The sequence below is a fragment of the Gadus chalcogrammus genome, chromosome 13 (assembly GCF_026213295.1).
Source record: "Gadus chalcogrammus isolate NIFS_2021 chromosome 13, NIFS_Gcha_1.0, whole genome shotgun sequence".
Lineage (NCBI taxonomy): Eukaryota > Metazoa > Chordata > Actinopteri > Gadiformes > Gadidae > Gadus > Gadus chalcogrammus.
In genome coordinates this window covers 18497822-18523934 of record NC_079424.1, presented here as the reverse complement: position 1 = coordinate 18523934, position 26113 = coordinate 18497822, and the positions used below count along the sequence as shown (strand labels likewise).

General features: G+C 45.7%; 1 protein-coding gene across 14 annotated transcripts; it reads left to right on the top strand.

The window, feature by feature from the left end:
- The first annotated feature begins 39 nt into the window (after positions 1-39).
- Positions 40-24828, top strand: tfeb (transcription factor EB). Of its 14 annotated transcripts, none has more exons than XM_056605448.1 (15): positions 40-299; positions 4751-4846; positions 5399-5469; positions 5788-5836; positions 8852-8952; positions 13222-13328; positions 13863-14030; positions 15709-15807; positions 16518-16706; positions 17367-17456; positions 21925-22042; positions 22353-22409; positions 23117-23192; positions 23303-23450; positions 23697-24828. In XM_056605448.1, exons 6-15 carry the CDS (start codon positions 13299-13301, stop codon positions 24291-24293), a joined length of 1572 nt encoding a protein of 523 aa, XP_056461423.1. In that variant the 5' UTR covers positions 40-299; positions 4751-4846; positions 5399-5469; positions 5788-5836; positions 8852-8952; positions 13222-13298; the 3' UTR covers positions 24294-24828. The 14 variants fall into 14 exon arrangements, with proteins under 14 accessions (XP_056461423.1, XP_056461421.1, XP_056461424.1 ...); XM_056605446.1 differs by having other exon boundaries at positions 7471-8952; XM_056605449.1 differs by lacking the exon at positions 5788-5836.
- Positions 24829-26113: the final 1285 nt, after the last annotated feature.

Genomic DNA, 26113 nt, shown 5'->3' with positions numbered 1-26113 from the left:
GTGCTCTGTCATTGGTGGCGTGAGCTGTCACTATGCACACAGGTGACCGCGCAGAAGCTCCCCAAGTTGTCAAAACATCTCGTCGAACAAAACGAAAACAAATCGTCCATCCAAGTGCAGGCAATGTGGTTTACCGTAACACAGATACACGTTGAGGCGCGTAACTACACTTCGTGGCGTGTTTAGCTAGGCTCGTGCGTCGCAATCTCAGTTATAAACCATTGCGTAAAGGAGGTTTGGCGGACGCAAACTTTCCTGAACCTGACTCGTAACTTCGTGCTGTCTGACCTTCAGAGCGGGTAAGTGATATTTTGCACCTTAAATGTGGCAACTGGTTAAACTCAAGCCGCCCTGGGAATCTTCACACAACCCCTGACATTAATATTCGCCTGTCCCTCGTGGTTAATTTATGCCCTTTGCTCACTTTTCCATGAATTATGACACCTAACGAACGGCGCTATTATCGGAATTAGCTGTAACTTGTTCTCCAGTAGCCTATGTGTATTTTTGAAAAGCGTATCGAAATCAACGCAATGTTTTCCGTCTATTTTTCCATAGAAGCATGAGAAAACTTTTAGAAAGTGTGCCACAGGTGACAGCCTTAAGGGACCGCGCGATGTTCTTGTTTGAGAGAACCGTGCCTCTATCCACAGCCATCACGTATCCACCCTGGATATACCGCTGTGTACAAACCGGTATTGTGCAAAGAAACCTTGTCGTAAACCCGTCGGCAAAGCTTATAATAGATCCGCGCATCTCCGCAAACACGTCTTTGTTTACACAGCAAGACTTGTATGTACACGCATGTGCATGTCATTACTCTGTGTGATGTTTTGGATTACATTGAACAGCAATCGGCATTTATTTTAAAAGCCAGCAGAATGTCTAACAAGTGAATGCCACACTTCGAATGCTTATACCACTTCGTGTCACACGAACGCACTGCTTTGACCTGTGACCCCCGACGACTGGACATTCCTTCTATTCCTCAGTAAACACAACAGTAAAGGTCAAAGGGCAGACGTGCAGCAGGGTCAAAACGCTTTGATGTTTGGTTACTTATGCTGACACCACTTTGCTGATCTGGCTTAAGTCACCTTCCACTTCCTAATTTGACTTAGGCCAAAATGGCCAAATGGCCTGCTTTCTGCTTTTGTACTTCTCAGGTCATTTATAAGAAATGTGTTCCATACATTTCCATGGCCTCAAGTCTGTGCTGAGCTTGTTGATTCCATTCAAATGACAGCATGCTGACCATATTAATTGTGAGATTGGAATCCCCCCTTAGACACCATCACAACAATCCATTTCCCAAAATCCCTTATGAGTCATGATTATGTTTTGGTGAATCTTGCTTAAACCTTACGACTTCTAAAATAGTGAGGGGAAGCAGAAGACCTCTCTCTGATTCATGCCCTTTCGCATAGTCATGCGAAAGGACGGAAAGAAAAAGGAAACCATACTTTCAAGGTCTTCGCTGAATTATGAAAGAAAATTGGTTGAACTAATGTGTGAATCAACAGACAGTATGATCCTAGAGCGACCTAATTCAGTGAAGAGTTGTTGCTATATTTTGTTCTGTATTCACACAGCCGCCTGCCTTTTACCCCTTAGGTTTGAGATAGAAACTTGTGTGTAGGCTGGGCCGAATAGCAGAACTGACGGATAGAAAAGTTGTTTTACGGAATGAGGAAAAACATCTTTCGTATCTTGGCTGTCGATTGCAGTTACTGATACACACATTCGGGTCCACTGTCGCAAATTCCTTTCTCGGTTGTCACCACACAATTCACATGCAACACACTGTACCTCCATCACACATTGAGCAGGCTGAATTCTGGGTTCGGACGTCACACCACCATACTTACTGTGGTTTTAGTGTGCATGATATTAATCGGGATGTTTTCATCCAACCAAATAAAGAGTTGTACTTTAAATGTATGGTGTGATGATGACTGCCAACATAATGGGTTGTGGAACGGACAACAAGGTTGATTATGCTTTACATTTTATGGAAAGCTGGAGTCTCTCCTTAATACTCATCTCAACTGCTGTTGTACATTGCTAATGCAATGAATGTTATGTTGTTGATAATTCTACCCTAATAATATTTGTATAAGTTGTATTTCTAGTTTTTTGCCTTCCATCATGAAGGGAAGGCAAGACATGTTAGAGTATATTCACATAATTAGTGTAATATTTAGATAACCTCTTGACGTATTGATAATTCAGCATCAGTACTTCAGTAATGTACACAATAGGACCAACACTTCTTAAACAAAGACCCAACACCTTGTCTTACATCGGTATGAAATTGGCTTGGAGGACACATTTCAACAGACAAACTACAGGAGAACCAAACAAGCTGAGATTACAATCAAGACCCATCCAGTCAAATCCCCTGCCTTAACGGTGCGTTGATAGATCTAGAGTGGGGAAACCCCCAGTGCTATTTATGAAAGTTTTGTAACAAGTTAAACCAGTCAAAGTAAAAAAAAACTGCAATTGAATGTCAAATGGGTCATTTATAAGTCTGTATGTTATTCTCAGAATCTCTGGCTCTCTCTGTGTTGGTTTTCTGTGTTGCCAGCCATGGGGCAGGTGCGCAGTTCAGTGTGCGAGGTGCACACATGTTGAGGGGGTTGGTAAACATGTCGTGAGGTTCCTGTCAGTAGGGTCAGGGGTCGCCAGCTAGTATGTGGAGCACGCAAAAGGCAAACTGTATCGCTCTCCCAGCTTCTTCTTCTCTTATTTTTTCTCTCTCTCTCTCTCTCTCTCTCTCTCTCTCTCTCTCTCTCTCTCTCTCTCTCTCTCTCTCTCTCTCTCTCTCTCTCTCTCTCTCTCTCTCTCTCTCTCTCTCTCTCTCTCTCTCTCTCTCTCTCTCTCTCAAAACCCAGCACAGCTGCACTCATGCTCAGATGGTTGTCATGGGAACAAAGAGTCAGGTTTCAGAACTTTTATGAAGGTCAATTGTTTTTTGGTCTGAATACATAGTTTTTTTTTTTTTCGATTTTGGCATATTGTTTCAAAACCTTCCATATGTGTTTACAATTTCTTTATGTTTCAAAATTGTGTGTGCGTGTGAGCCACATCTATGCACACATAGACAGCAAACAGGCCAGTGGGTGTGGATGTACTCTCATGTCAAATATCAGCAGGTGTAAATAAACACAGCTACATCCATTCGCCTCATGGGCCGATAATCTGTGACATCCTCCTGATTGGTCCAGAGGAAATGTGTCGTTAACACCTTGTATATTTACGTTTCCAGTAAACCATACGTTTGACCTCCTTACGGTCTCTGAAGGCTCGCTTGAAGAATCACCAATACATAGAGAGATCTTCAGTGTGTCATGTGATCGGTGCAAAAGGACACATGATCATCCGCTGGAGGATGGAGGAGGGCGGGGCCTTTTGGTACCATGTGCTGAATGTGTGACTCTACTTCCTCATGCAAGCCCCCGCTGCAGGTTCTCACTTCCTCTTTTGGCTAGCAGGTTGGTGACATGTTGTTTGGAATCAGTCCTCAGCTGCGTGCCAAAGTGGGGATGCACTGTATGTTCCCTAGGGCTTAACAATCAATCAAAATATATATTTGATATGTGAAAATATGTTTTTTTCGTTGCAGTCCCCACCAATGACAATATCATGTTATTATAAGTTTTTCAGTCAAAATTGTGATTAAAAATTGATATACATGTATATCAAATTGATCGCAATAAGTAGTAATTAACCACTATCGTTCTGCTGTTATTTGCACGTATGTAAACTCGCACATTACATTTGCTCGTTTTTGTTGGAATGCCTTCCACCGCAACGTTTTGCACTCCCAGTCACCCCTGAAGGTAGAGATTTGCACTGTCATGCGTCACTTCTCAAGGTTGTGTCCTGCTTCCAACTGGGTTTTGGGGAGTGCATTGTGGTCTGTGTCTTGAGTGTGTCTGTGTGTTATCTCCCAAAATGCCAACCATTCCAAATGCCTGCACACACACAGTTTCAGAAGAACATGCTGTGCGGTTGGTTATAGTCGCACATGTTTGCTGTCACTAGTTTTCTCTTCTTTCCTTCTTTTTCTCCTTTCACCTCTCTCTCTTTCTTTGTCACCAAACCATCTACCCATGCCTCTTTTTGTCTGTCCGTCTGGCTGGTTGGCAGGTGTTTACTTTGCTGCGTAACATAATCGTATGAGACAGATTCATGATTGAAGTATTCAGGTTAGTGCAATCGACGCGGAGAGTTGTAAGTACTATATTTAACCAACCTCTGTTTTAGGGGTGGGTGTTTTATGAATTTATCCCCGCCCCCCCACCCAAGGCCTTAGACATAACTATATATGCGCATATCGACAGTGGTCTTTGTTCCATTGATGAGTGAGCGGGCCCCCGGGTGGCTGGCCTCTTGGTCTGACTCTGTGTAGACTCGCGCTATTCCAGCAACACACGCCAGCCAACTATCTGTGTTGTTTGTTTCCAACCATATCCGCAACCATAGTAACCAAGGGCGGGTTGAGAGATGGGCGACCTAACATGGTATATGCTGGGACCTAGCTAAGGGCGTGTGTGTGTGTGTGTGTGTGTGTGTGTGTGTGTGTGTGTGTGTGTGTGTGTGTGTGTGTGTGTGTGTGTGTGTGTGTGTGTGTGTGTGTGTGTGTGTGTGTGTGTGTGGACGTGTTCGTAATGTGTATGTGTGTGGACTATTGTCAAAAGAGTACAAGGCTGTCTTGGTCAGTAACCTCGCCTCCTACACACAGCGGCCTCCTGATTGGACGAATCGAGTAGGAACGCAACTATAGCAGCCAATGAACAAAGGGTGTGGATGAGCCTTTCCCCTGGACCAAAATAACCCGGTAAATACACTGCGGGCACTATGAGAACTGGGTGCCGGACCCACTGATGGGACCTCTGTATACAAACAAGGGATGCTTGTAGGTCGGGGGGCGGGGGTGGGGGGTGCGTGCTCGTTCGTTGTTTTAAGCACAACCGAACAGAGTGACACTTTGAAACCAATTACCCTGGGATACTGTCGGAGTGGCAGTGATGAGGGATAGGGTTTGGGTTTTTTCTGAAATGGTAAACCAGCATTAAAATATGTATCTTTGAGCATCCTCTATCCCTCTATCGTTGAACAGCCCGATATGCCTACATGTCATTGCAAAACACGCAATCGCTCAATCAACCAGGCTGGCTGATTGATTTGTCAAAGTGCCGATGCTGATGCGTGCCGTCGATAATCAAGTTAAACTAGTGTCGACTCTCACGGACGTCCTGTTATATTATTTGGAAATGTTAAAAGAATGGCTAACATAAGGGTTTGACTTCCGGTCAAAGGTACTTAACTAACGCAGACTTGTGTAAAAGTGAAACCGTTTTTTTTAATGTTTTGTATTGCTTTATTATAGCTGTACTTGGGTGACTGCATCACCCAATCACGTGGTTCCTCAAAATCTTGACTTTTCCAAAGCATCATGGGGTAAGCCCACGTGTCTGAGCATGTTTGTGGAGTTTTTTGCGGGGGAAGATAATTGTGTTTAAATAAAATCCATAATCCATTTTCTTGAATAATAAAACACATCCAAGAAGAAAATGAATAGTATATATTGTAGATATGGTCTTCGTGGACAGTAACAAACTGGCTGTATGCATGCATGTATTTATGTTGCCCAATTATCTTTGGACGTGATTGTTACATGATATAAGATGCATCATATCATAAAATGTTGTCGAGGTATGCTAGAAATGCATTTGCTATATTTAGAAGGTGAGTTAGGGACAATGTACTTGCCACCAGATGGAGCTCATATCTTGGCTTGATCGAAGGTGACATATACACCTGAACGGTAATTTAATTGCACCTTGGAGTTGCATCTGTGTGTGTCTCTCTTTTTGTAACTTTAATGTATTTATGTATTTATTTGACGATCCTGCACAACATATCAAATCGCTTTTTGATTGGTCATGAAAATGCCCTTGATCATAAGTGAGGATTCCACTGAGAATGATAATCTGTGAGTCGATACTTATTTATTTTGGTTGAATATTTAACCCGATATTATACTAAAAGCAGGTCAACATACTAAGAAAATACTTTACAAAAAAGGGTAATTTTTAAGGATATCCCGTTAGCTTGATCAGGCAATTTTGTAAATGTCTCGTTGTAAATTGAGTTTTTTTATGATGTAGTGAAGTGAAAGTGAAAATCGACCTAGGTCCTCAAGAAGTACAGTCAAAATAAATAACTACTTATTTACTGTAACAAAGTGTTTATACTTTGTTACTTTACACGACTGCTACAGAATGATCAAACGTATTACTTTAGCTTGTAGAAAATCCTTTATAAACACACTGTATCTGTGCTGTCTGCAATCATAACGTGTGTGAGTGGGAGGGTGGCTGGGGTGTGGGTGTGTCTTTACCGGATACTGTGCTCCCCTTGTTCTTCCCCACAAACTCCGGCATTCCTGCTAACTTAGGGGAAGAGAAGTGAGGAGGTGGACATAAAACTGCATTGGTGCTTAAAAAGGCGCGTGTGTGTTTTGGGGTGACTAACACACTCACTCACTCAATCTACTGCAACGCCCTACGAAAGGGGGGGAGTGGCATCACTTACCACTGATCTGCCACTGGCACACTACAGAGCTAGAATAAGCCGGTATACAGCTCTTGCACTCGGCTTGGCCGTTTGTGTATGTCGCTCTCGCTCTCTCTCTCCCGCTCTGCCTTCTTCTGATACCACATGGATCATCGGATAGTTATGGGAAATGATATTCTGTCTTTGAGATAACCACATGGTCGCTGGGCCCCAGGTAAATACTTATGTCGCTCCCATGTTTGTTTGTTTTTATCAATAATATGAGTACTTTCAAACTTTTTTTTGGAGTCTGATCTCCAGATACATTGCTGTATTATGTACTGCTGTAATTACTTGTTTTACTTTCGTGCGAATCCAACCTATTTGCTTGCATGAATGTTTATGTCATGGGGACGCTTGGTTAGGGCAAGGGCACATTTAGTACAGTTGATGTAAACAATGTATATTGCCATAGCGCTGTACCTGGGAGTGGGTGTTTGTATGGACATGTGGTTTAGGTCTATGGAGGTCGATGCTTAAATAGGTGTTATCCAATGACAAAAACACTGCTTGTCAAGGTATCTTTGACTATTTGTGGGTATGAGATTTTATTTATTATTTATTATCAAAGCTAAAAATATAGCCTATTGAAATGTGAATAAGGCCCATAGAAGAATTTGGATGCTACTTTTGAGGGTGTATTAATAGTTTGCAAAGGCCTATTGCATACACTCTCTTTAAGAAGTGGTATGAGGCATGCTCCCTCTGACCTAGAATATTGTGATTGTCCTGTTTATTATGATCTAGATGTATTCATTTGGTTCAATCATTTTATCTTGCATTGAACAATAAATTTGGAAATTTGAGTTTGATAAATCCCACTCAATATCTTTTCACCATTAGAATGCAGTTCTTGGACTATCAAAGTTAAAAGGCTTTAACAATAAGGGGTTGACTTTGGAGGATGTGAACCCATGCGACACTGGAGTCATTTCGGTTACGTCCGTGGTAAGTCATCTTGGTTTTCTTTCCTTGTTTTCTGCTGGGAGGAAGTTGCTTCACTTCAGTCTTCACTGGGAGTTTGGAAAGCTTAGCTAACCGGAGGAGGAAGGAAGTTCCAGCTACTTAAATTTGCTGATGAGGTTTTTTTACTGTGGTCTTTTTATCCCTGATTAGCTTTCCATGTCATTGGGTCTTCAAGGGCAATAATGTCAAACTATTCGCACCAGTTCACTGGAATGACTACAGCCGTGTCTGTGTATATGTGTGTGTGTGTGTGTGTGTGTGGGGCTCTCTGTTACATAGACATGTTTGGGTGCACTATATTTAGTCGTCTCTTTATTCTGCATGGATGCAGCAGTGGCTGACACATACAGCTACAAACAGAATTTCTGGGCTTTCCTGTATTTACAGACAATGGTGATTCATTTGGACTAACTGAAGCCATTCATCTCTTCTGTTATTGATGACAAACTGCTTCTTCTGCTTTCCAGAGGCAGAAAAACATTTCGTGCGACATGATAACGACAACACAACAACACATATTCTCTGTCTCTTGATTACAACAACAAGAGGTCTTACTTTCAGACACGTGTGTCTCGCGAACGCATCCCTAAACGTGTGTTAGAATACTACAAGATGTATATGTCCTCATATTTAGCTTATTATACGGCTACTTGCTAAAGAAATTAATCATTTGATTATCGCAAAAAATTCTTGTATTGATATAAAAAGGATTTTATAGCTCCCACCTGGGAAGTCAGTTAAATTTTCTAATGGTGGCCATAGCAACTAACTATTCGGATCAATAACTGCATAACTGCAGTTATTTCTAAATAGCAGACCACTGAATCGTGAATTCATCAAAGCCGTGTTATTTTGTTCTTAAGTCCTGGGTGTCCAAGCCATGCTCAACTTGAACTCCTCAGTAGCCAGGCCATTAGCGGGGATCAGGAAACGCCAAGCAGCTCAGCGCCATGCGACTGCAGAGTGACAACACACCAGATAATCAGGAAGGAAGTCTGACCTGTGCATGACGAATGGAAAGGGACAAATTATAGTCTTGTAAAGAATAGAATTGTGTGTTGCAGCAACACTTAATACTACCACTTGCATCCATCCTGACAAAAGGCCACACAAACTGACCTACACATAAAAAGGGAGCAGCATCTGTGTCCCATAGCATCCACCACAACAACATCCTATATGTGGTCAACTGAAATTCATCCTCTCTTGGTCTGTTTTTCTTAATGCCTTTCCTGCTTTCCTCCTTTCCCCACTGCAGACTTCTCTCCAGCCTCTTTGGGGTTTTGTGATGTAGTCAGCACCCCAGGCAGCTTCTCACCCTTTTTTTTTTTTTGCCAACACTACTTTCTTATCAAACAGGTAATGTTCTGCGTGTGTTATTGTTCCTCCCGCCTGCCTACCTGCCTGTTTGTCTGTCTGTCCGCCATTGGTCTGTCTGTTTGCCTGTCTGCCTGCTGTTTGTCTGTTGGCCTGCCGTTGGGGGGGGGGGCGAGAGAGACCAAAGAGGAAGGGGTAAAGATCTCATAGCTGCCGTGCCATAAGTGACATGCAATCCTGCCTTCCTTTGGGTGAGGGTTTCACATTCCCCAATGGATATATATATATATATATATACACACACACACACACACACACACACACACACACACACACACACACACACACACACACACACACACACACACACACACACACACACACACACACACACACACACACACACACACACATACTCATTATGTAACATGCTTTTGGTCCCTAGAAAAATCCCCATCTAAATTGTTAAACACAGAAAGATGGCGGTGCGTGTGTGTATATAGATGCGTTAGGCATTTGGAATGCCGTTAGTCAGGGATACATGCTCACATATCCTTTTAGAAAAGTGGATGCAGACAAACACATGCACACACATTCTTAACAGATGCCCCAACGGAACTTGTTTATGTGAAAAGGGGAACAGAAACAAGGGGTTTTCTTTTATCACTCAACACGGAAACGTCCCCTGCCCTTTATCTTTGTGTGTTTTGTATATTTGCATGTTTTTTTTTTTTTTTTTCTATTTGTGTGCGTGTGTGTGTTTTTAATTTTTTTGTGTGATAATTAGCAAGGTAGGCACCTAAACCTAAGCCCTATAATACACACTTATAGTACGTTTGGAAGGGTTTGCCCTTCACATTATCATATCAACTAGCCATTATGTTCTGTTTAATAAGTTCTGTCAATTATTCTCCACCATTTCCTGTGTCTTTAGGAATTCTTGACAAAGTTTGAATGTGCTTCAGTGTGTGTGTGTGTGTGTGTGTGTGTTAGTCTCATATTCAGTCGCTCTCAGTTGGCTCCTTGTTTCTGCAGAGACACCTCTATAAATACACACTAACAAATTACCACCATGTCTGTAATCCCAAAGTTTTTATTAGCATTCTGTGTGTGTGTGTGTGTGTGTGTGTGTGTGTGTGTGTGTGTGTGTGTGTGTGTGTGTGTGTGTGTGTGTGTGTGTGTGTGTGTGTGTGTGTGTGTGTGTGTGTGTGTGTGTGTGTGTGTGTGTGTGTACATTTTGGGAAGCAGTGTTGTATAGAGATTACACTAAAGTAAGCTTCCACATGGTGCCTTTTGGACTGGACTTGGTTCGCATTTTGTTGTGCAAAATTAAGACTGCAGGCACTATGTGTATGCGTGTTCACGCAATGGCGTGTGTGCGAATAACCATATCAGATCCAGAGGCGACCTCTGACCCGGTCTTCCTCCGCTCTACGCCCGCCCCCTGGCCAGCAGACTTGTGAAGTGGAGCGGCGGTGACATCACAGTGCCGGGGCGCACAAAGGCTGTAGTATGATGCCACTGCGTCACAGACGCCTTGCTCAGCCCCTGGTGGATGCCGGGCAGATGGGAGGCTGATGTGGGGGAGCACTCTGCCTGGTAGCAGTGCATCACCATATGACATCAGGAAATGATACCCTGTGTCTGTGTCTGTGAGAACACGCGCACGATCAGAGAGGGGGGAAATGGAGAGGAACTAGGGACAGGAAGGAGGATAATGACAATGTTTCATTGTCATCTTATTCATGTTATATCAAGATATTTCTGGAGGTTATTTGTTCAGCGTGATAAGCATGATTTTAGCGCGTCTATACCTTGAGCAGTTAAGTTGACATTTGATGTTTTTCATCGGCCCTTACGTGTCTAACTCATCCAAATTGAACACGCGCCGGCAGGTTCATGCTGAGATTTATATAGTGGTACTGTTTGGTTAACAGTTACATGACAGGCACCAAATTAGTGGATGAGTTTAATAAGGTTTTTTTTGTTTAGGTTTTTTTATTAACCTATTTTAATTGAACCAACATACATTCATTTCATTTTTTCCATGCTCAAACAGCCACATGAATGGTCAGTATTTTTATCAGTGCAAAGGGCTCACATACATCATCATTCAATGAAGTCAAAAAACTGAAAAACAGTGGCCCAACATTAAGTGCAACAACTCAATGAACTTTTTTTTTTTCTTTATTATGTGCCGGCCTGACTGAGTGAGGATGCGGGCCGCATGCGGCCCTCGGGCCGCCAGTTGCCCATCCCTGCTATACACTCTGTAAATAGTTGTGCAGGTCTCTGTGTTTATGTAGTTAGCAGAAGGTGGCTAAGTAGCATTAGCAGTGAGTGAGGCAGTAAGTGAGTGAGTTAAAACTGCAGTGGGCCGTTGTGTCGGCGCGGTTTGTTTTCTTTTGTTTGTATATGGCGAGCGGCATTTGTTTACAAGGACATTTCGGATCTTCTTTGCTGCGGAGACTGCACTTCCCAGAGTCAGTGGCCTCATGTGTTGATTTGTTTACGTGTGTGTGTGTTTGTGTTTGTCTGCGCGAGTATGCACGCGTGTGGGCCAGTGTGCGTGCCCCCTCGGGTATTGAAAAGTACACTTTGGACAACAGGCGACTTGAGACCCTCTCAATAGGAGCTGGCCTTCTTATTGTACCTCGTACACAAAGAGCCTTTATCTCCCTCTTTCCCTCTCTCACTCTCTGTCTCTGCCCATATATGGGCTCGGGCTCCCAGATCTGAAAGAGTCGAGCTCTGGTTGGTCACTTGAAAGCCTGAGATGACTCTAGCTGTCTCTGGAGCGAATTAGAAGTGGCGTCAGCCATAGATGCGGACAATAGAATACATTTCAGGCGGTGACTCATAATGTTTAAAAACCTCACTGATCAGGGAGTCCGAGGGATGCAAAGTCATCAGTGATGATATTCACATGCGACGCACAGAAACCGGAACAGCCACCTTAGTGTGTGTGTGTGTGTGTGTGTGTGTGTGTGTGTGTGTGTGTGTGTGTGTGTGTGTGTGTGTGTGTGTGTGTGTGTGTGTGTGTGTGTGTGTGTGTGTGTGTGTGTGTGTGTGTGTGTGTGTGTGTGTGTGTGTGTGTGTGTTGTGCACGAGACATGCGGACCCAGAATGCAGAAGGTGCCAGAAGTGTACAGGAGGGTAAACCCCTGTGGGATTGCTCACATGATCGCACCACAACAAGACACACCACCACCACATGACTGCCACATGACCTATCATCTCCAGTTGCCATGGTTACATTTCATCATCACCTTTGGAGCGGAGCAGTGGTTGTGTAGCTTGCGCCCGGGAGCATCACAGGCCTTTGGGCCTCACCTCTGCCCTTCAGCATCTCTCTGGATATGCATGCGGTTCCACAGCCCAGAGGCTTAGATCACACTGTTCAAACAACGCCCGCTTTACAAGGCACGCCGGGCTGTTTGTTTGTTGTTTGTTGCTGCTGAGGCTGTGTGTAAATGAAGTGCACGGCCCGGAGTGACTTGTGGTGTGAGAAACCGCTGCCTTATCCGAAGCCCAGACGCATCACAGAGAGCAGATGGAGAGAGGGCCGTTGGCAGGCGATGGTGGGCCTGGGCACACCCATTTATGATGCTCATTACCAGTGAAATGTCATATTTCAACATGTGGATTCAATGGCAGGATCTCCACATGACACTCCACATTCCGCCCGGCGGAAAAAAGTCAACTTCACATGCTGTTCGCTGGTGTGCGTGTGTGTGTTGCCACACTCTGATTGGACTCCGTGGCTCATAATATTTAGTACTTACTACAGATTCGCTCTGTGCCCATGTAGCCTCCTTTTATGCACATGCTTGTATATTTTGCCACTGTTGCATTTGTATTCATAATAGAGATATTGGCTATCCACTGTAAGTTAGTAAGGATTGGTATGGGCTGATTCAAACCCCACCGTGATTCTCGGTTCTGGCGGTAGAACCGAGAATCACGGTGGTAGAGAGATAGTTCTAGAGTTTGTCAGTTTTCATCATCATTCTTTTCTATAATAAGATTATCCAAGCAAGAAGAAATATTTCGTAAGGTACCTACACTGCAAATTACCTTAAGGAGTAGCTGGGCAAACACAGTAAACGATGACTGAGCACATTTTTTAAATAGCTCTGTTCTAGCTTCTTGCGAATACAAACATGGCCTATCTTTCAGACCAGTGTGAATCATACACATTTTGATACGCTCATGTCTAACTTATCCATCATTTGGTCCCTCACTATTCTCTCTCCCTCTCTCTCTTTCTCTTTCACTTTCTCTTTATATTCTCTCTTTCCTCTCTCCCAGGTGTCTCTCTCTCTCTCGGGCTGGACTGCGGAGCATTGACGTCGGCTCGCCCGCCCATCCCCCCCCGCCCCCCAGCCATGGCCTCGCGCATCGGCCTGCGCATGCAGGTACTGACGCCGCCCGTAGCGTCCACGGGTTTGGAGTGAGAAATTCACTGGCAACCGTAATGCGCACGGTCCCGAGTGTGTAATGTGCAGAATGTCAACAAATGACGTGTTCCAAACATTATCTTTAGCTACGAGAATCGAGTTATCTCAACATTTTGTTGCGTTCCATAAAGTGTATTTAACAAAAAATGGGCTCCAGCCACTTCTACAGCTGAACACATTGGTTTCACGATTGTCAAAACCCGGCTCTATGGTAAAATCCATTTGTTAAATACACTGGCTCAACCTAACCTTAGTAAAACACGGTCACTTTGTCTGCTGCTCCCTCTAGTGGTTGACTCTCACTCTCCCTGGCAATCAAAGTTTATATCACATGTTCTGGGCACAGAAATAAACCTGTGTGTGTGTGTGTGTGTGTGTGTGTGTGTGTGTGTGTGTGTGTGTGTGTGTGTGTGTGTGTGTGTGTGTGTGTGTGTGTGTGTGTGTGTGTGTGTGTGTGTGTGTGTGTGTGTGTGTGTGTGTGTGTGTGTGCAGCTGATGCGAGACCAGCTGCAGCAGGAGGAGCAGCGGGAGCGGCAGCAGCAGCAGCAAGCGGCCCTGCAGTACATGCAGCAGCGCATGGCTGGCGCCCCGCCGCCCACCATGGCTGTCAACGCCCCGCAACACTTCCAGAGCATGCAGGTGCCCGTGGCGGTCCTCAAGGTGAGTCCCCATCTGTGTGCGTGTTGTTTGAATCATGGGCAGTCCGTGGGGGTGTGCTGCTGAATAAAAAAACAAAAATGAAAGAAAAGCTACAGCTCTGTTAATGAATTAAAAAAAATCCACATTTCGCCAGCTCACTGTCACGCCCATGCACTCACAAAGATAATCAAAACACTAGTGGGGTTTTAGTTATAGATTTTAGGGCTTGGACGGAGACTAGCGTGTGGGGCTGTTGGAGGAGGGAGAGAGGAGGGGATAGTTGAAGAGAGAAGTAGTAAGTAAGTAGAGAGGGAGTTTGGTGTGTGTGTGTGTGGGGGGGGGGGCAGGGGGGAGGGGGGAGGGGGAGTCATGGTTGTAATCCGCTCACGTGCTACGTTGAGTGGAGACAGCACCCAGCCCGTTCAGCCCCTCCTCCCCGGCCGGCCCGGGTGCTCAGGGGAGGGTGGGCGGGACGCCGTGGTCGTGTTTGGACTCCCGGGCTCTTTAGCGTGTGTCTCGGCGGCCGCTACCGCAGACAGGAGGACACGGCTTGGAGACAGGGGGGTGGACAGCACACGGACGAGACGCCGGGCGTGGCAGGATGCGCTGGAGCAGCAAGCAGGTAGGGTGGCGGGGGCGGGGGCGGGGGAGCTGGGGGTGGAGGTTGGGCCCGGTCTGACTTGTCTGGAGAGAGGACAGACCCGGGCTGAGGGGAGATAACGCCTTGTCAGTCAGGGGACAGATAGTGCGCTCCAAGTGACATTTAGCCAGATTCCAGTGATGCCACTGCGTGTGTGTGTGTCCTTATCTTGGGTGCGGGTTGTTGTTTTTCTGCTGCTTTTACTGTAAGGGTTGTACTGAGACACAATCAAACTCATTCACAGCATCCGTTCATGCATATGACCTACGTCTACGGAAGTAAATAGTTGTCCATTTGGGGTGTAATTCAAGTCAAACTGTGTAACTACGTGTGCATGGAAGATTGTTCATGTTTGGATGTGTAGACCGGCTCTGTTTCCGTTCCTGTCACAGTTTTTCCTGTGAGGATTTTAACGCAAATCGTATTTATCGGTTCACTTTTTGACTATCCCACTGTCCGCATGTCGCCTGGCAGGAAGAAATAAATATCACTGTTGATTTCTTTTCTCCTCTGCCAAATCATGAGACATAGGCAAATCAGTATTAAAATGTCAAAAACACATGACACGCACATACACACACGCACACAAACACACACACACACATGTGCTTGCACTTGTTAACTCGTGTGCACCCAGTGGGCGCCAACTGAGCAATTGTTTGAGTGAAATGTTTCTGGTTGATTTGCCATAATCCTGGTCTGTGTGGTGAAACCGACTGTGGCTCGGGGGGGTTGGTATGTATGGTGGTAGTAAGGAGCAGACTGGACCTTTGATGTGAAGGAATTAGGCCAGCAGCCCAAGGCTATACTCATACTGCTGCTATAGAGGAGTTAGCCTGGGCCTTCCAGCTCTGGTCAGCTGGTCCTATGGGAGGGAACCACAGGTATGAGCCCAAGGTTAAGAGGTTCACCTCTGATGATGAATGGCCTGAAAGCCATTTACAACCAGTGAAGTAGTGGTAAACTGGAGCTTAGCGGGGAACAAATAATTAGATTAGTTTGTGTCCGTGTAGTTACATACATATATTTGGTGGGTCATCTTCTTGTGTGTGCGTGCAGGTCCAGACCCACCTTGAGAACCCGACAGACTACCACCTCCGCCAGTCCCAGAGGCAGCAGGTGAAGGAGTATCTGTCTACCACCTTCGCCACCAAACAGGTACATCAGCCAAAGTAGCAGTTCTTCCGGTCTGGCTGCCTGTCTGTATTTATATGGAAGTACGCTTCTGTCAACTCAGTTTGTCTGGCCTGTTCTTTATTGGGTTGATTTTTGACCTTGTAAACAGTTTGAGTATTCTCTTTACTACCAGCTGTGCAATTTCCTCCAATCGTTTTTTCAAAACGCTGAGCCATTTGTTATAAAACATTTAATTGTTATACTTATCTTTGATAATTATTCCCCAGCGACTTGTTATATAAAATTGTTAAGGTGAAGGCGAAATGTACCCATTTTCATATTCCTGCCTAATATATACCAAATATATTCTGGCATCCAAGTCTTCCAAAGGGAAGATTTCATAGCTTAACTTTTTAAATCTTGAATTGTGCTTTCTAAGCTCTGGAGCAGAGCCCAGACCTTCTTCTTTCCCATCGGCTGTCTAGTCTGTCTCGGTTTGCCCGTGTTTTCCTTGATCGTTTTGTCACCCGCTTTTGACAGCCAAACAATTTCCCTGTCCGGCTCACAAGTTTACGGACAGGGAAAAGGAGGGCCTGAATCAATTCAAACCAGGAAAGTAGGCTAGGCGATGCAAAAAGATATTCATGATCGGTGCAGTCAGAGATTACCAACCACTCTTACTATGCGTGTACTGCGCACCTGCACAACATTCACACCTGATCTCTCTCTCTCTCCTGCCTGCCCTCCCAAAGACGGTCCATGCGGTGGCAGGGGTTGTGCAGCCCTCCCCACCCCCCTCCTTGGTGCCCCCGGGCGGGTCGTCCTCGGCGCCTCCACCCCTGCACTCCCCACGCATGCGCACCGAGCAGCTCATGTCCGGGTGCAGCGCCCCAAACAGCCCCATGGCCATGCTCAACATCGGCTCCAGCCACGAAAACGAGGCACGCATGTGAAACGTGCACACGCACACGCAGATGCATACATTGAGTATACTCGCACACCCAGAGAATACTTTCAAACACAGAGTATATTCACACACCCAATCCAACGGCTTAGGTCCCTAACACACATTTAAATATATCTATATGTGTGTTTGTGTGTAAACAACTAGTTGGTGAAATGCATTTTTGTTGTTGCAGCAATATGTGCACATAAGCTGTGCCCTTGCCAAACCTCAGATTAATGTATGAACTGACTCCGATTATCATTGCCATTTAAATGCCCCATCATTGCCTTACAGCTGTAATTACAACTTAACAAGGGAACTGGACGAGTTGACCCTTGGAAATAGACAGACTTTGACCCTGCTGCGGCTCACTGCATGATGCCTCCCACTATCTCTCTGCAAGATAATATCATAGCACTGAATCATAAGGATTTGCTATAATATGCATGTTGTCTCTCACATCAAAACATCATGTTTTTTTGTTGTTTCACACACAAAAACATTTAGTCCTGGTTAAGTTCAGTGTTTGGAGTCCATCACATGATGCAGACACTATGCTTAGCAAGAGCTGGACACAGCAGAGGCTGATAAGCATGAGCGCCACATCTGTGACTATTTCCTCTGTCTTATGAATTCCTATATATTATTTTCAAAGATGGATGAGGTCATCGATGACATCATCAGCATGCAGTCCAGCTACGATGACATTCAGGCGTATATTGACCCGATCCAGATGCCTAACACAGTAAGTCCATATTTCCTCATGATCTGTCTCATAGACGGAACGCGTCCTTTGTGTTCCCAGCGGCTACTGGAAGAGTTTACCGTTGCTGTCCGAATTTGCAGTTGTACGAGAAGTGACATGATAATGGGAACACGCTGCTGAAGTTTGAGTTATCAGGCTTAAGCAGAGTAATGGTCAGCCACATCACATCTGATGTTATACCGCCGGTCATGTTCCTTTCCAGCTTGGATCCCAGCTATCTCAAGCAACATGATTTGTTGGAACAAATTTGAAGCGAAAGAAAGTGAAACGCTCAGTTCCCCCGGATTTGAGCTCGTCTGCCACCAGACTTTAGATGTTGATCTAAAGTCTGATTTGTGAGACTAGGGCTTGGTTGACCTCGGACTGTCGCGTGTCTGTGATCTGAATTCCCATCTCTGTGTGTTTTTACACGTGTGTAATTGCATACGCACGTGTAAGTCCACACACGCTCACGGACACGCACACTCGCACACATTACACACAGAACGCACACATGTAGAACGCACACACACTCTTCGGATGAACACACAAATAGTACTGTGTAATTTATTTAGGCATGTTGGAGCTGAGACATTCCAACACTAAAGCAGGCGAATCCTATGCGGTGAGCAGGTCAGCGAGATCGAAGGCCATACAGTGATGGGCCTTTGAGTCGAGGAGCACAGAAAATTAACAATTAAGCCGCTGTTAGTTAGAGTTAACCTTGTTTACGACATTTTCACAGAGGGAGTGAGGGGGTTGAGGAAGGGAGGGAGGGACGGGGCTGGGCAGTGAAGGCAGGAGGAGGGCAGTGTGGGGAGGGGGGGGGGGAGCTGAAGGATGAAAAAAAGCAGGCTGAAAGTCCAGATAGGGGGAAAGTTCACTCTTGTTTGGCGGAGAGCAGAGGTTAGAAGAGGGACGGTGCTGGCGTTGTCGATGTCAGTCCCTCAGGAGAGGGGCAACACAAAGGGAGAGCGCAGAGTGGCCCGGTACAGGAAGGACTGAGAGATGAAGGAGATGAGTAAGACCTATGCCGTTGTGGAGGTCTTTGACAGACAACAGATTCAGCTGGTAAGATAGTCGTGTGTGTGTGTGTGTGTGTGTGTGTGTGTGTGTGTGTGTGTGTGTGTGTGTGTGTGTGTGTGTGTGTGTGTGTGTGTGTGTGTGTGTGTGTGTGTGTGTGTGTGTGTGTGTGTGTGTGTGTGTGTGTGTGTCACAGCCACAACACATGGGTGTGAATGTGTGTCACACACATGTGTGTTTTTTTTTTTTTCTTCTTCTGTTAGGCAAATATGCGCGTAGTTTTTGGTTGTGCGGTGAGAGGTGTACTCAGTGTGTTGGTGTGGAATGAGGGCCATGCTGACGGCCGGTGCAGAGCCGGGCCAGCAGCTCAGCTCTAACTCCCAACATCAGGTCTCTGATTATTGCATTAGCCTCCGCCCTCAGGCAGCTAGGAGCTGCTGGAGATAGAGCTGGGTTCCTGGGCTGCTGGCTGGCTGCTCCAGCTTTACTGTAGATCTTCCACCAGCAACCTGGAAGGTAGGTTATGGGGGCTGGGTTGCGTTTGTTTGAATTTGTCTAATTATAATATTTGTTATGCTGTGGTTCTGTCCACGCGTGAAGGCGAATGTTGTGTTGGCAGTACCACAGAGGGGGCCGTGCTGTTTGGATCAGGGCCTGGGACACTGGGCCTGGTCTCTGCCGTGCTGCTGTATCATTGTGATCGTTTGAGATGTGGTGGCTTGCTAGGACTTTTATCTGTAGTTTCACTCACCGAATCATTTGATTGATTTAGTTTCTTTTTTTTTTTGTGTGTGTTGCTCTCTCTCTCCTTCGCTCTATTCATGTGTTTGTTATGGTCTGTTAAAAGGATTGCTCAGATTAGGCTATTGATTGCGTGGACCAGATTGAGTTTGTCTATTCCTTCTTCCAAGAAGGAATAGCTGCCTTAATTTTTGCATCGACATGAACAAAGCAAGGTAGCATGTCTGTGCCCTGTATAGCGGGTGAGGCTGTGAATAAGCCTGTACCAGAGACCAGAGCTCCATTTATTCCCAACGAGCTGTTCGGCTCCAGCGAAGGACATTTACATACTTAATGCTGCAGAGATTAAAGGGGGAAAACTCCATGGAATCTGTGGAATCTGCCAGTTTAGTGAGAGCTGCGGGAACACGGCTGAGTGAATACCAGTCACAACCCGATTCCCTCTCGCTACTACCGCCTACTTATGTGTGTAAAACTTGTGTATGTGCAATTGTGCCTGGGCAGTCCTGGTTGGGGCGGCGAGTTGCTTTGACTTGGCGGCGGCCATGTTGTGCTCGGAGAGGTGTAATCGACAGGGTGGGACGGCACAACCCAGGCTGGGGGTGCGGAACAAGAAGAGGGGCACAGGACATGGGTCGGGCTGTGGTGATGGGAAGAGAGGTGCTGGTCATCAGGTTAGGAGTTAACAAGGAGGGTAAGGGTGAACAGGAAAGACAAGGGGGGAGGGCAAAGAGGGACGGGCAATCAAGGGGTGAAGAGAAGAAGACATTGTGGTCGTGCAGTTGGGGGGGATGGCAGATATAATCAGATCTGGGGGTTGGGATGACCTTTGATAGAATTTAAAGGAGATTCCGCACAACGTCAATAATGTAATTTCCTTCTAATCAGTGACATATTTTATTAATCTCATTTTATTTCTTTAGATGTAGATGTTAACGAAAGCTTAGCATACAGTAGCTTATCTGTCTAGCCCTGTGTGTCTATGTCATTGGAGCTTGTTTGATTTTGCTACTAGCACAGAAGCGATCGTAATGCGGTTAATCTCTTTCCTGTTCTCTATCAGTATAGCCCCAGTAGTAAAAAGTCCAAAACTCCAAACTATGCTGGTCAGGATGTATACGCCTCAAATGTCTCTCCGTAGGAAATGCTATACTTTCGAATAAAGTTAGCTCAAAATGAGGACTCCTTTTTGATGGGTGTCAAAATACTAATTCATCGCAATTGTTATGCGATTCCTCTGTGAAAGCCCGTTCTAGAGCAGTTGAAGTGTCTTTGGAGAATCGGGCCATAAAGAGAGAGCGAGGTGGGCCAGCGATAAGATCAATGGGGTGATAGTCAATCATTGCTGTGTGTTTGGCAGGCGTTTTTCAGGTGTGATGTTACTGCATTATCTCCCGCTATCAGCACTTTTACAGGGCTGCACTATACGGCAACAATCATTTTATAAGGCTGCTTGACCGGGGTGAGGCAGGCTACCAAGCAATAAAGGGGTCCTCTTAAGAAAGGGGAAACATCCATCTTTTAAAAGAGATGGCTTGGTTTTAACGCAGGAGTTTGAGTCCATTGCGTTTAATGAACTGGAACTGTTCCATGGTTCTGGCAATCAATGGGACACTGGTTCCCGAGGGGACATTCACTCTGCTGGGGTCGGAGAGGAATAAAACTGACATTGTAATGCAGCGTTTAGTTACACATTTCAATTGGGGGTTTGGTGTCGACTCTAAATGTGTCAAAGTGTGTATATTGAGTGTAAATATTGGTTTCATCAGGCTTGTCTTATGCTGCTAGCTTTGTGACAATGGGCCTCTCAGGAGAGTTAGATGTCTTGATTTGAGATATGTCTAATCATCTATAATTAGGTATTCATAAGTTCATACGTTTTATTATTTCTTTCTTTCCTCTTTATTTTTCTCTACAAACTTTGGGACCCATCTCCTTCCTCAATATTCCACCTAGAGACTCCACTCAAATTTTAAAATGTTCAGAATATCTTGGAATCGCACACTTTTTTTCTGATTTTTTAAAGCTCCCATTAAGACGTAACTTAATCAATTTTCAAACGTTTATCTGCTTTCAAACCATTTAACAAACCTAGACACTTGTATCTTCAATAATATCTAAACAGAATTTCGATATCATTTAAACTTTCTTCAGAATCACAATTTGAGTTTCATACCGGCTTCGTTTTCATTGAAGACGTCTGCCCATTCTGACACTCTTACTCCTTAAGACATTCGTAAGTAACTCAATCATTTTTGAACCGTTTACCTTCGTCAAACCATTTAACAAATCTACACACGACATTTTGATATTATTCGAACTTTATTCAGAATCACAGTTTTAGTTTCATACCAGCTTAGTTTTTAGTTGGTCTCATTAAGTTACGTTGACGCTGGAGCGTGAGGACGTTCAGCAGTGTTGCCAGATTGGGCATTTTTTCCCTCTGGATTGGGCTCCTTTTGGAGGACGTTCAGGCAGTGTTGCCAGATTGGGCAACACTGCCAGCACTCAACGCATTTTCTGCAGGAAATGCATTTTCTAGTTAATCATCATGTCTAAACATGAATCATAATGTGTGTGTGTGTGTGTGTGTGTGTGTGTGTGTGTGTGTGTGTGTGTGTGTGTGTGTGTGTGTGTGTGTGTGTGTGTGTGTGTGTGTGTGTGTGTGTGTGTGTGTGTGTGTGTGTGTGTGTGTGTCTCACAGCTACCACTGTCCACCAGTCACTTGGATGTGTACTCAGGTCCTGGGATGACCGGGCCAGCAATTGCAATGACCAGTAACTCCTGCCCAGCCAACCTAGCTGTCAAAAGAGAGCTAACCGGTAACGTATGCCTACTACTACTAGAATAACTACTCGTAGTACTATAACTCAAATTGTACTTCAGAAATGTCAGGGCTAGGGTTACAAAATGATAAATTACCTTGTGAGTTGCTTTGGATATAGGCATCTGATTAATGAATAAAACATGTTAGCGAGAAGGATTGTACAGAAGTCTTCCCATGGACGGATAACAATGAAAGAAAAGGAAAGTTTTCCTGGCTAAGAGGTGCAGGACAACAGCGGTTGTGCATGTGTTTGTGTGCGTGAGTAGTTTGGGCGTTGTTTGTTGATGTTTTTTGTTCTTGTCAAGACACAGAAGCACGTGTGATGGCCAAGGAGAGACAGAAAAAAGACAACCACAACCTAAGTGAGTGAACGCTCTCCACGCAGTCCCACTGGTTACCTCCTGTTTCCCTCCATCCACAATCTTAAGCCTGACTCTGCGTGTCCGCATTTCTAGCTGAATTACTCCATCGTTCACACATACGGCCCATTGTGTACATTTGTCCCTTCACACTCTCCCATACAGTTAGGCATGCACGTAAGCAATCGGGCACACTTTACACACGCATACCGCAAATCCACACACACACACTCACCCACTAACCCTTACAAAGGGATGTGCATTGTACAAAGGGCTACATAAAGAGGGCAGTCTTCCCTTTACCCGCAATTTTTTATAAGGTCTTTAGTCGATTTAGCTGACACAGTGTACCTCAGTGGATGGTTAACCTGCTAATTTCTGCCGTTCTTGCACTGAGGCTTAATTGCCTCTGACCTGCCTGTGTGCGCGTGTGCATGTGTGCGTGTGTGTACAATGTCTGTCAGTCTTTACGTGAAATGAATGCACTTTTAACCCCTTTATATTATTTTATGGAGTACACTTTGTTTTCAATGCAACAGTATTTAAACACCGGCTTCTCCTTTCAAAAATGTCCTTGCTTGCCGCAGTGTCAAAGATGAAAGCGTTGTTTGACCTTTCCGCCCTCTACCCGCTAAATCTCTCGTCCCTCTCTTTCTCTCATACCCCCCCCCCCCCCCTTTCTCTATCCCTCTCTTATTTCTTACCAAAAGTCGAGAGACGGAGGAGATTCAACATTAATGATCGCATCAAGGAGCTGGGCACCATGATCCCTAAAACCAATGACCTGTAAGCCTGCCTGGGTTACTTTTTCTTTCATAACGATCAGTTTCTCTATACTATATCCACAATGATGCTAATGTTTAGGGGTGTGTGTGTCTGTGTGTGTGTGTGTGAAGGGATGTTCGCTGGAACAAGGGCACAATCCTCAGGGCGTCGGTGGACTACATTAAGCGCATGCAGAAGGATGTGCAGAGGACACGGGAGGTGGAGAACAGCTTCAAACGGATGGAGGTGGCCAACAAGCAACTGTGGCTCCGCATCCAGGTGAGCTGGACACACACACACACACACACACACACACACACACACACACACACACACACACACACACACACACACACACACACACACACACACACACACACACACACACACACACACACACACACACACACACACACACACACACACACACACACACACACACACGTGTATGTACACCGGCACGTTACAGTTGACTCATCTGTCTCACCTCACTCACTCCCCCCCCCCCCCCCCCCCCCCCCCCAGGAATTGGAGATGCAGGCGCGTGTTCACGGCCTGCCCAACAACTCCCCCTCTCCGCTGAACCCCACCGACCTCATGGGCTCCTATGTGAAGCAGGAGACCAACCCTGAGGAGAAGCTTGCCCACGGCCAAGGCCAGCACCAGATTCAACACCAGCACCAACACCACCAGCACCAGCAGCAGCAGCAGCAGCAGCAGCAGCAGCAGCAGCAGCACCTCCACGCCCAGGCCCACCTCCACAACCAGGGCCAGGGCCAGAACAGGCAGCTGCCGCCGCTCCCCCCCCACCTGCAGCACCAGTCCCAGCAGCACCAGCCGCCCATCCAGTTCTCGGCGGTGGGCAGCTCCCAACCCTTTGACTTTGCCCAATCGCTGGACTTGTGTGACGGGATACCGGGCTTCAACGACGGCATGGCGGCGCTGGGGGACCTGGGCGGCCTGGGCTCCCAGGGGAGGAGGTCCGACCTGAGCTTCCTGATGATGGACGAGCCACTGTCCCCGCTCGGCGGAGACCCCCTGCTGTCCGCCATGTCCCCCGAAGCCTCGGTGGACTCCAGCCGCCGGTCCAGCTTCAGCATAGAGGATGGGGACATACTGTAGAGGGTTCACTCACACACAGACACACACACACACACACGCACATACACACGCACACACACCACACAGGTTGCAAGACATACTGACATACTGATATACTGATCATAGTCACACATGGGGGCACGCACCCGACCCCACCCACACACGCACACAAACACACATGAACTCGGGCTGACCTTAGCGTTGTCTGCCATTGCTCAGCGGCTCTGAGTGCGGAGATGTTATTACTAGTGTTAACACCAGGGGGGGCTGATATGCATTACATACGACCTTGTTCCCGTAATGGAGCCCATAGATCACAGCAGTATAGTTTCTCATTAGGGGCCGCTCGGCAGTCACAAGGACATTCAGAGCGCTCAGAATAACACACAGTTGTTATTTTCTGCCCATTACCTCCGAGGCCATACACGTGAATGTAAAAGTGAGCGGAGTGTCAGTGGTTGGGTTGGCTTTAGAGAGAGAGGACGTTAAGGTCTGAACTGATCAAGTTGATCTGTAAATGTCCATTTTTAAAACATAATTCATCTTAGGTGGTTTAGTAAGGGGAAGGGGGGGGGGGCTAGACACCTGAATAGAGGAAGATTAAGGGTTTAGGGGGGGGGGGGGGGTCTGAGGTAAGTGTCTGACCCTTTTTAGCGGACCACACATGCGGAAGTGCAGCTCCAGCTTTTAACACACACACGCACATGCACAGACACACACACACACACACACACACTCTAAGGATTTGTTCACCCACTGACATTTTTTACATTTTAGAGGAATGTCCAAAGGTTTTCCCCTAATCACACAAGCATACACACACAATCTTATATAATCAGTCAAACACACACACTCTCAACGGCCAATTCAAAGCCCAGTCTGCATATTAAGCCCAAACTATGGCAATATTCAGCCCCATGGCGTTGCAATTTCATCCTCTGGTCGTGGGGAGAAATGCCTTGGATGTGGTCAAATCTCATACCTAGAAAGGAATGCCTTCTAATGATGTTCAACACACTGATACGGACCGGAAGAAACCGCGACAATAGGTCTCAGGTATATCATACACATAGAAATAGAAATACACACACACACACACACACACACACACACACACACACACACACACACACACACACACACACACACACACACACACACACACACACACACACACACACACACACACACACACACACACACACACAGAAACTGATAGTGTGTGAAGAAATGTAACCCCGGCAGGTTTACAGGTCATTGGTTTTAGGGATCATGGTGTCCAGCTCCTTGATGTGGTCTTTAATGTTGAATCTCCTTCGTCTCTTGACTTTTCAATAGAAAAGACAGAGAGATAGACTCAACACCTTCGGGCATTGAGCTGTGTACAGCTTCAGCCCACAAATGTGCCTTTTTTTAGCGGCCCATAAATACAAACAAAGATAAATAGATTGAATTTAAGGTTTCAGTATTAATGTAAATACAAATTATTTCCACAAATTAGAATCGCTTTTGTGCGACCTATGCTCTCTCTCAATAATGATTTTATTTTTATATTATTCTTCCACAAGTACACTCCTAGTTGCTTCTTTGTCTTTTTGTAGTGTGTGGCGTGTAGCAAACGTTCCCTTGGTAGTGGGTAGACGGAGTCATAGTGTCATGTCAGTGTCAGCCCCCAGAATGCATCAGTACTGGAATAGTGCTCACTGTTAAAGCAAGAGAGCAGCAATACAAAATGAAAGCATGCACACACTCCCATACACACACACAGCAGTGTGCCTTGAGGCTGTGTTAAATTCGGAGCATGTGACATGTCTCCCGTGCCTGTGTCTGTATCCGTCTCG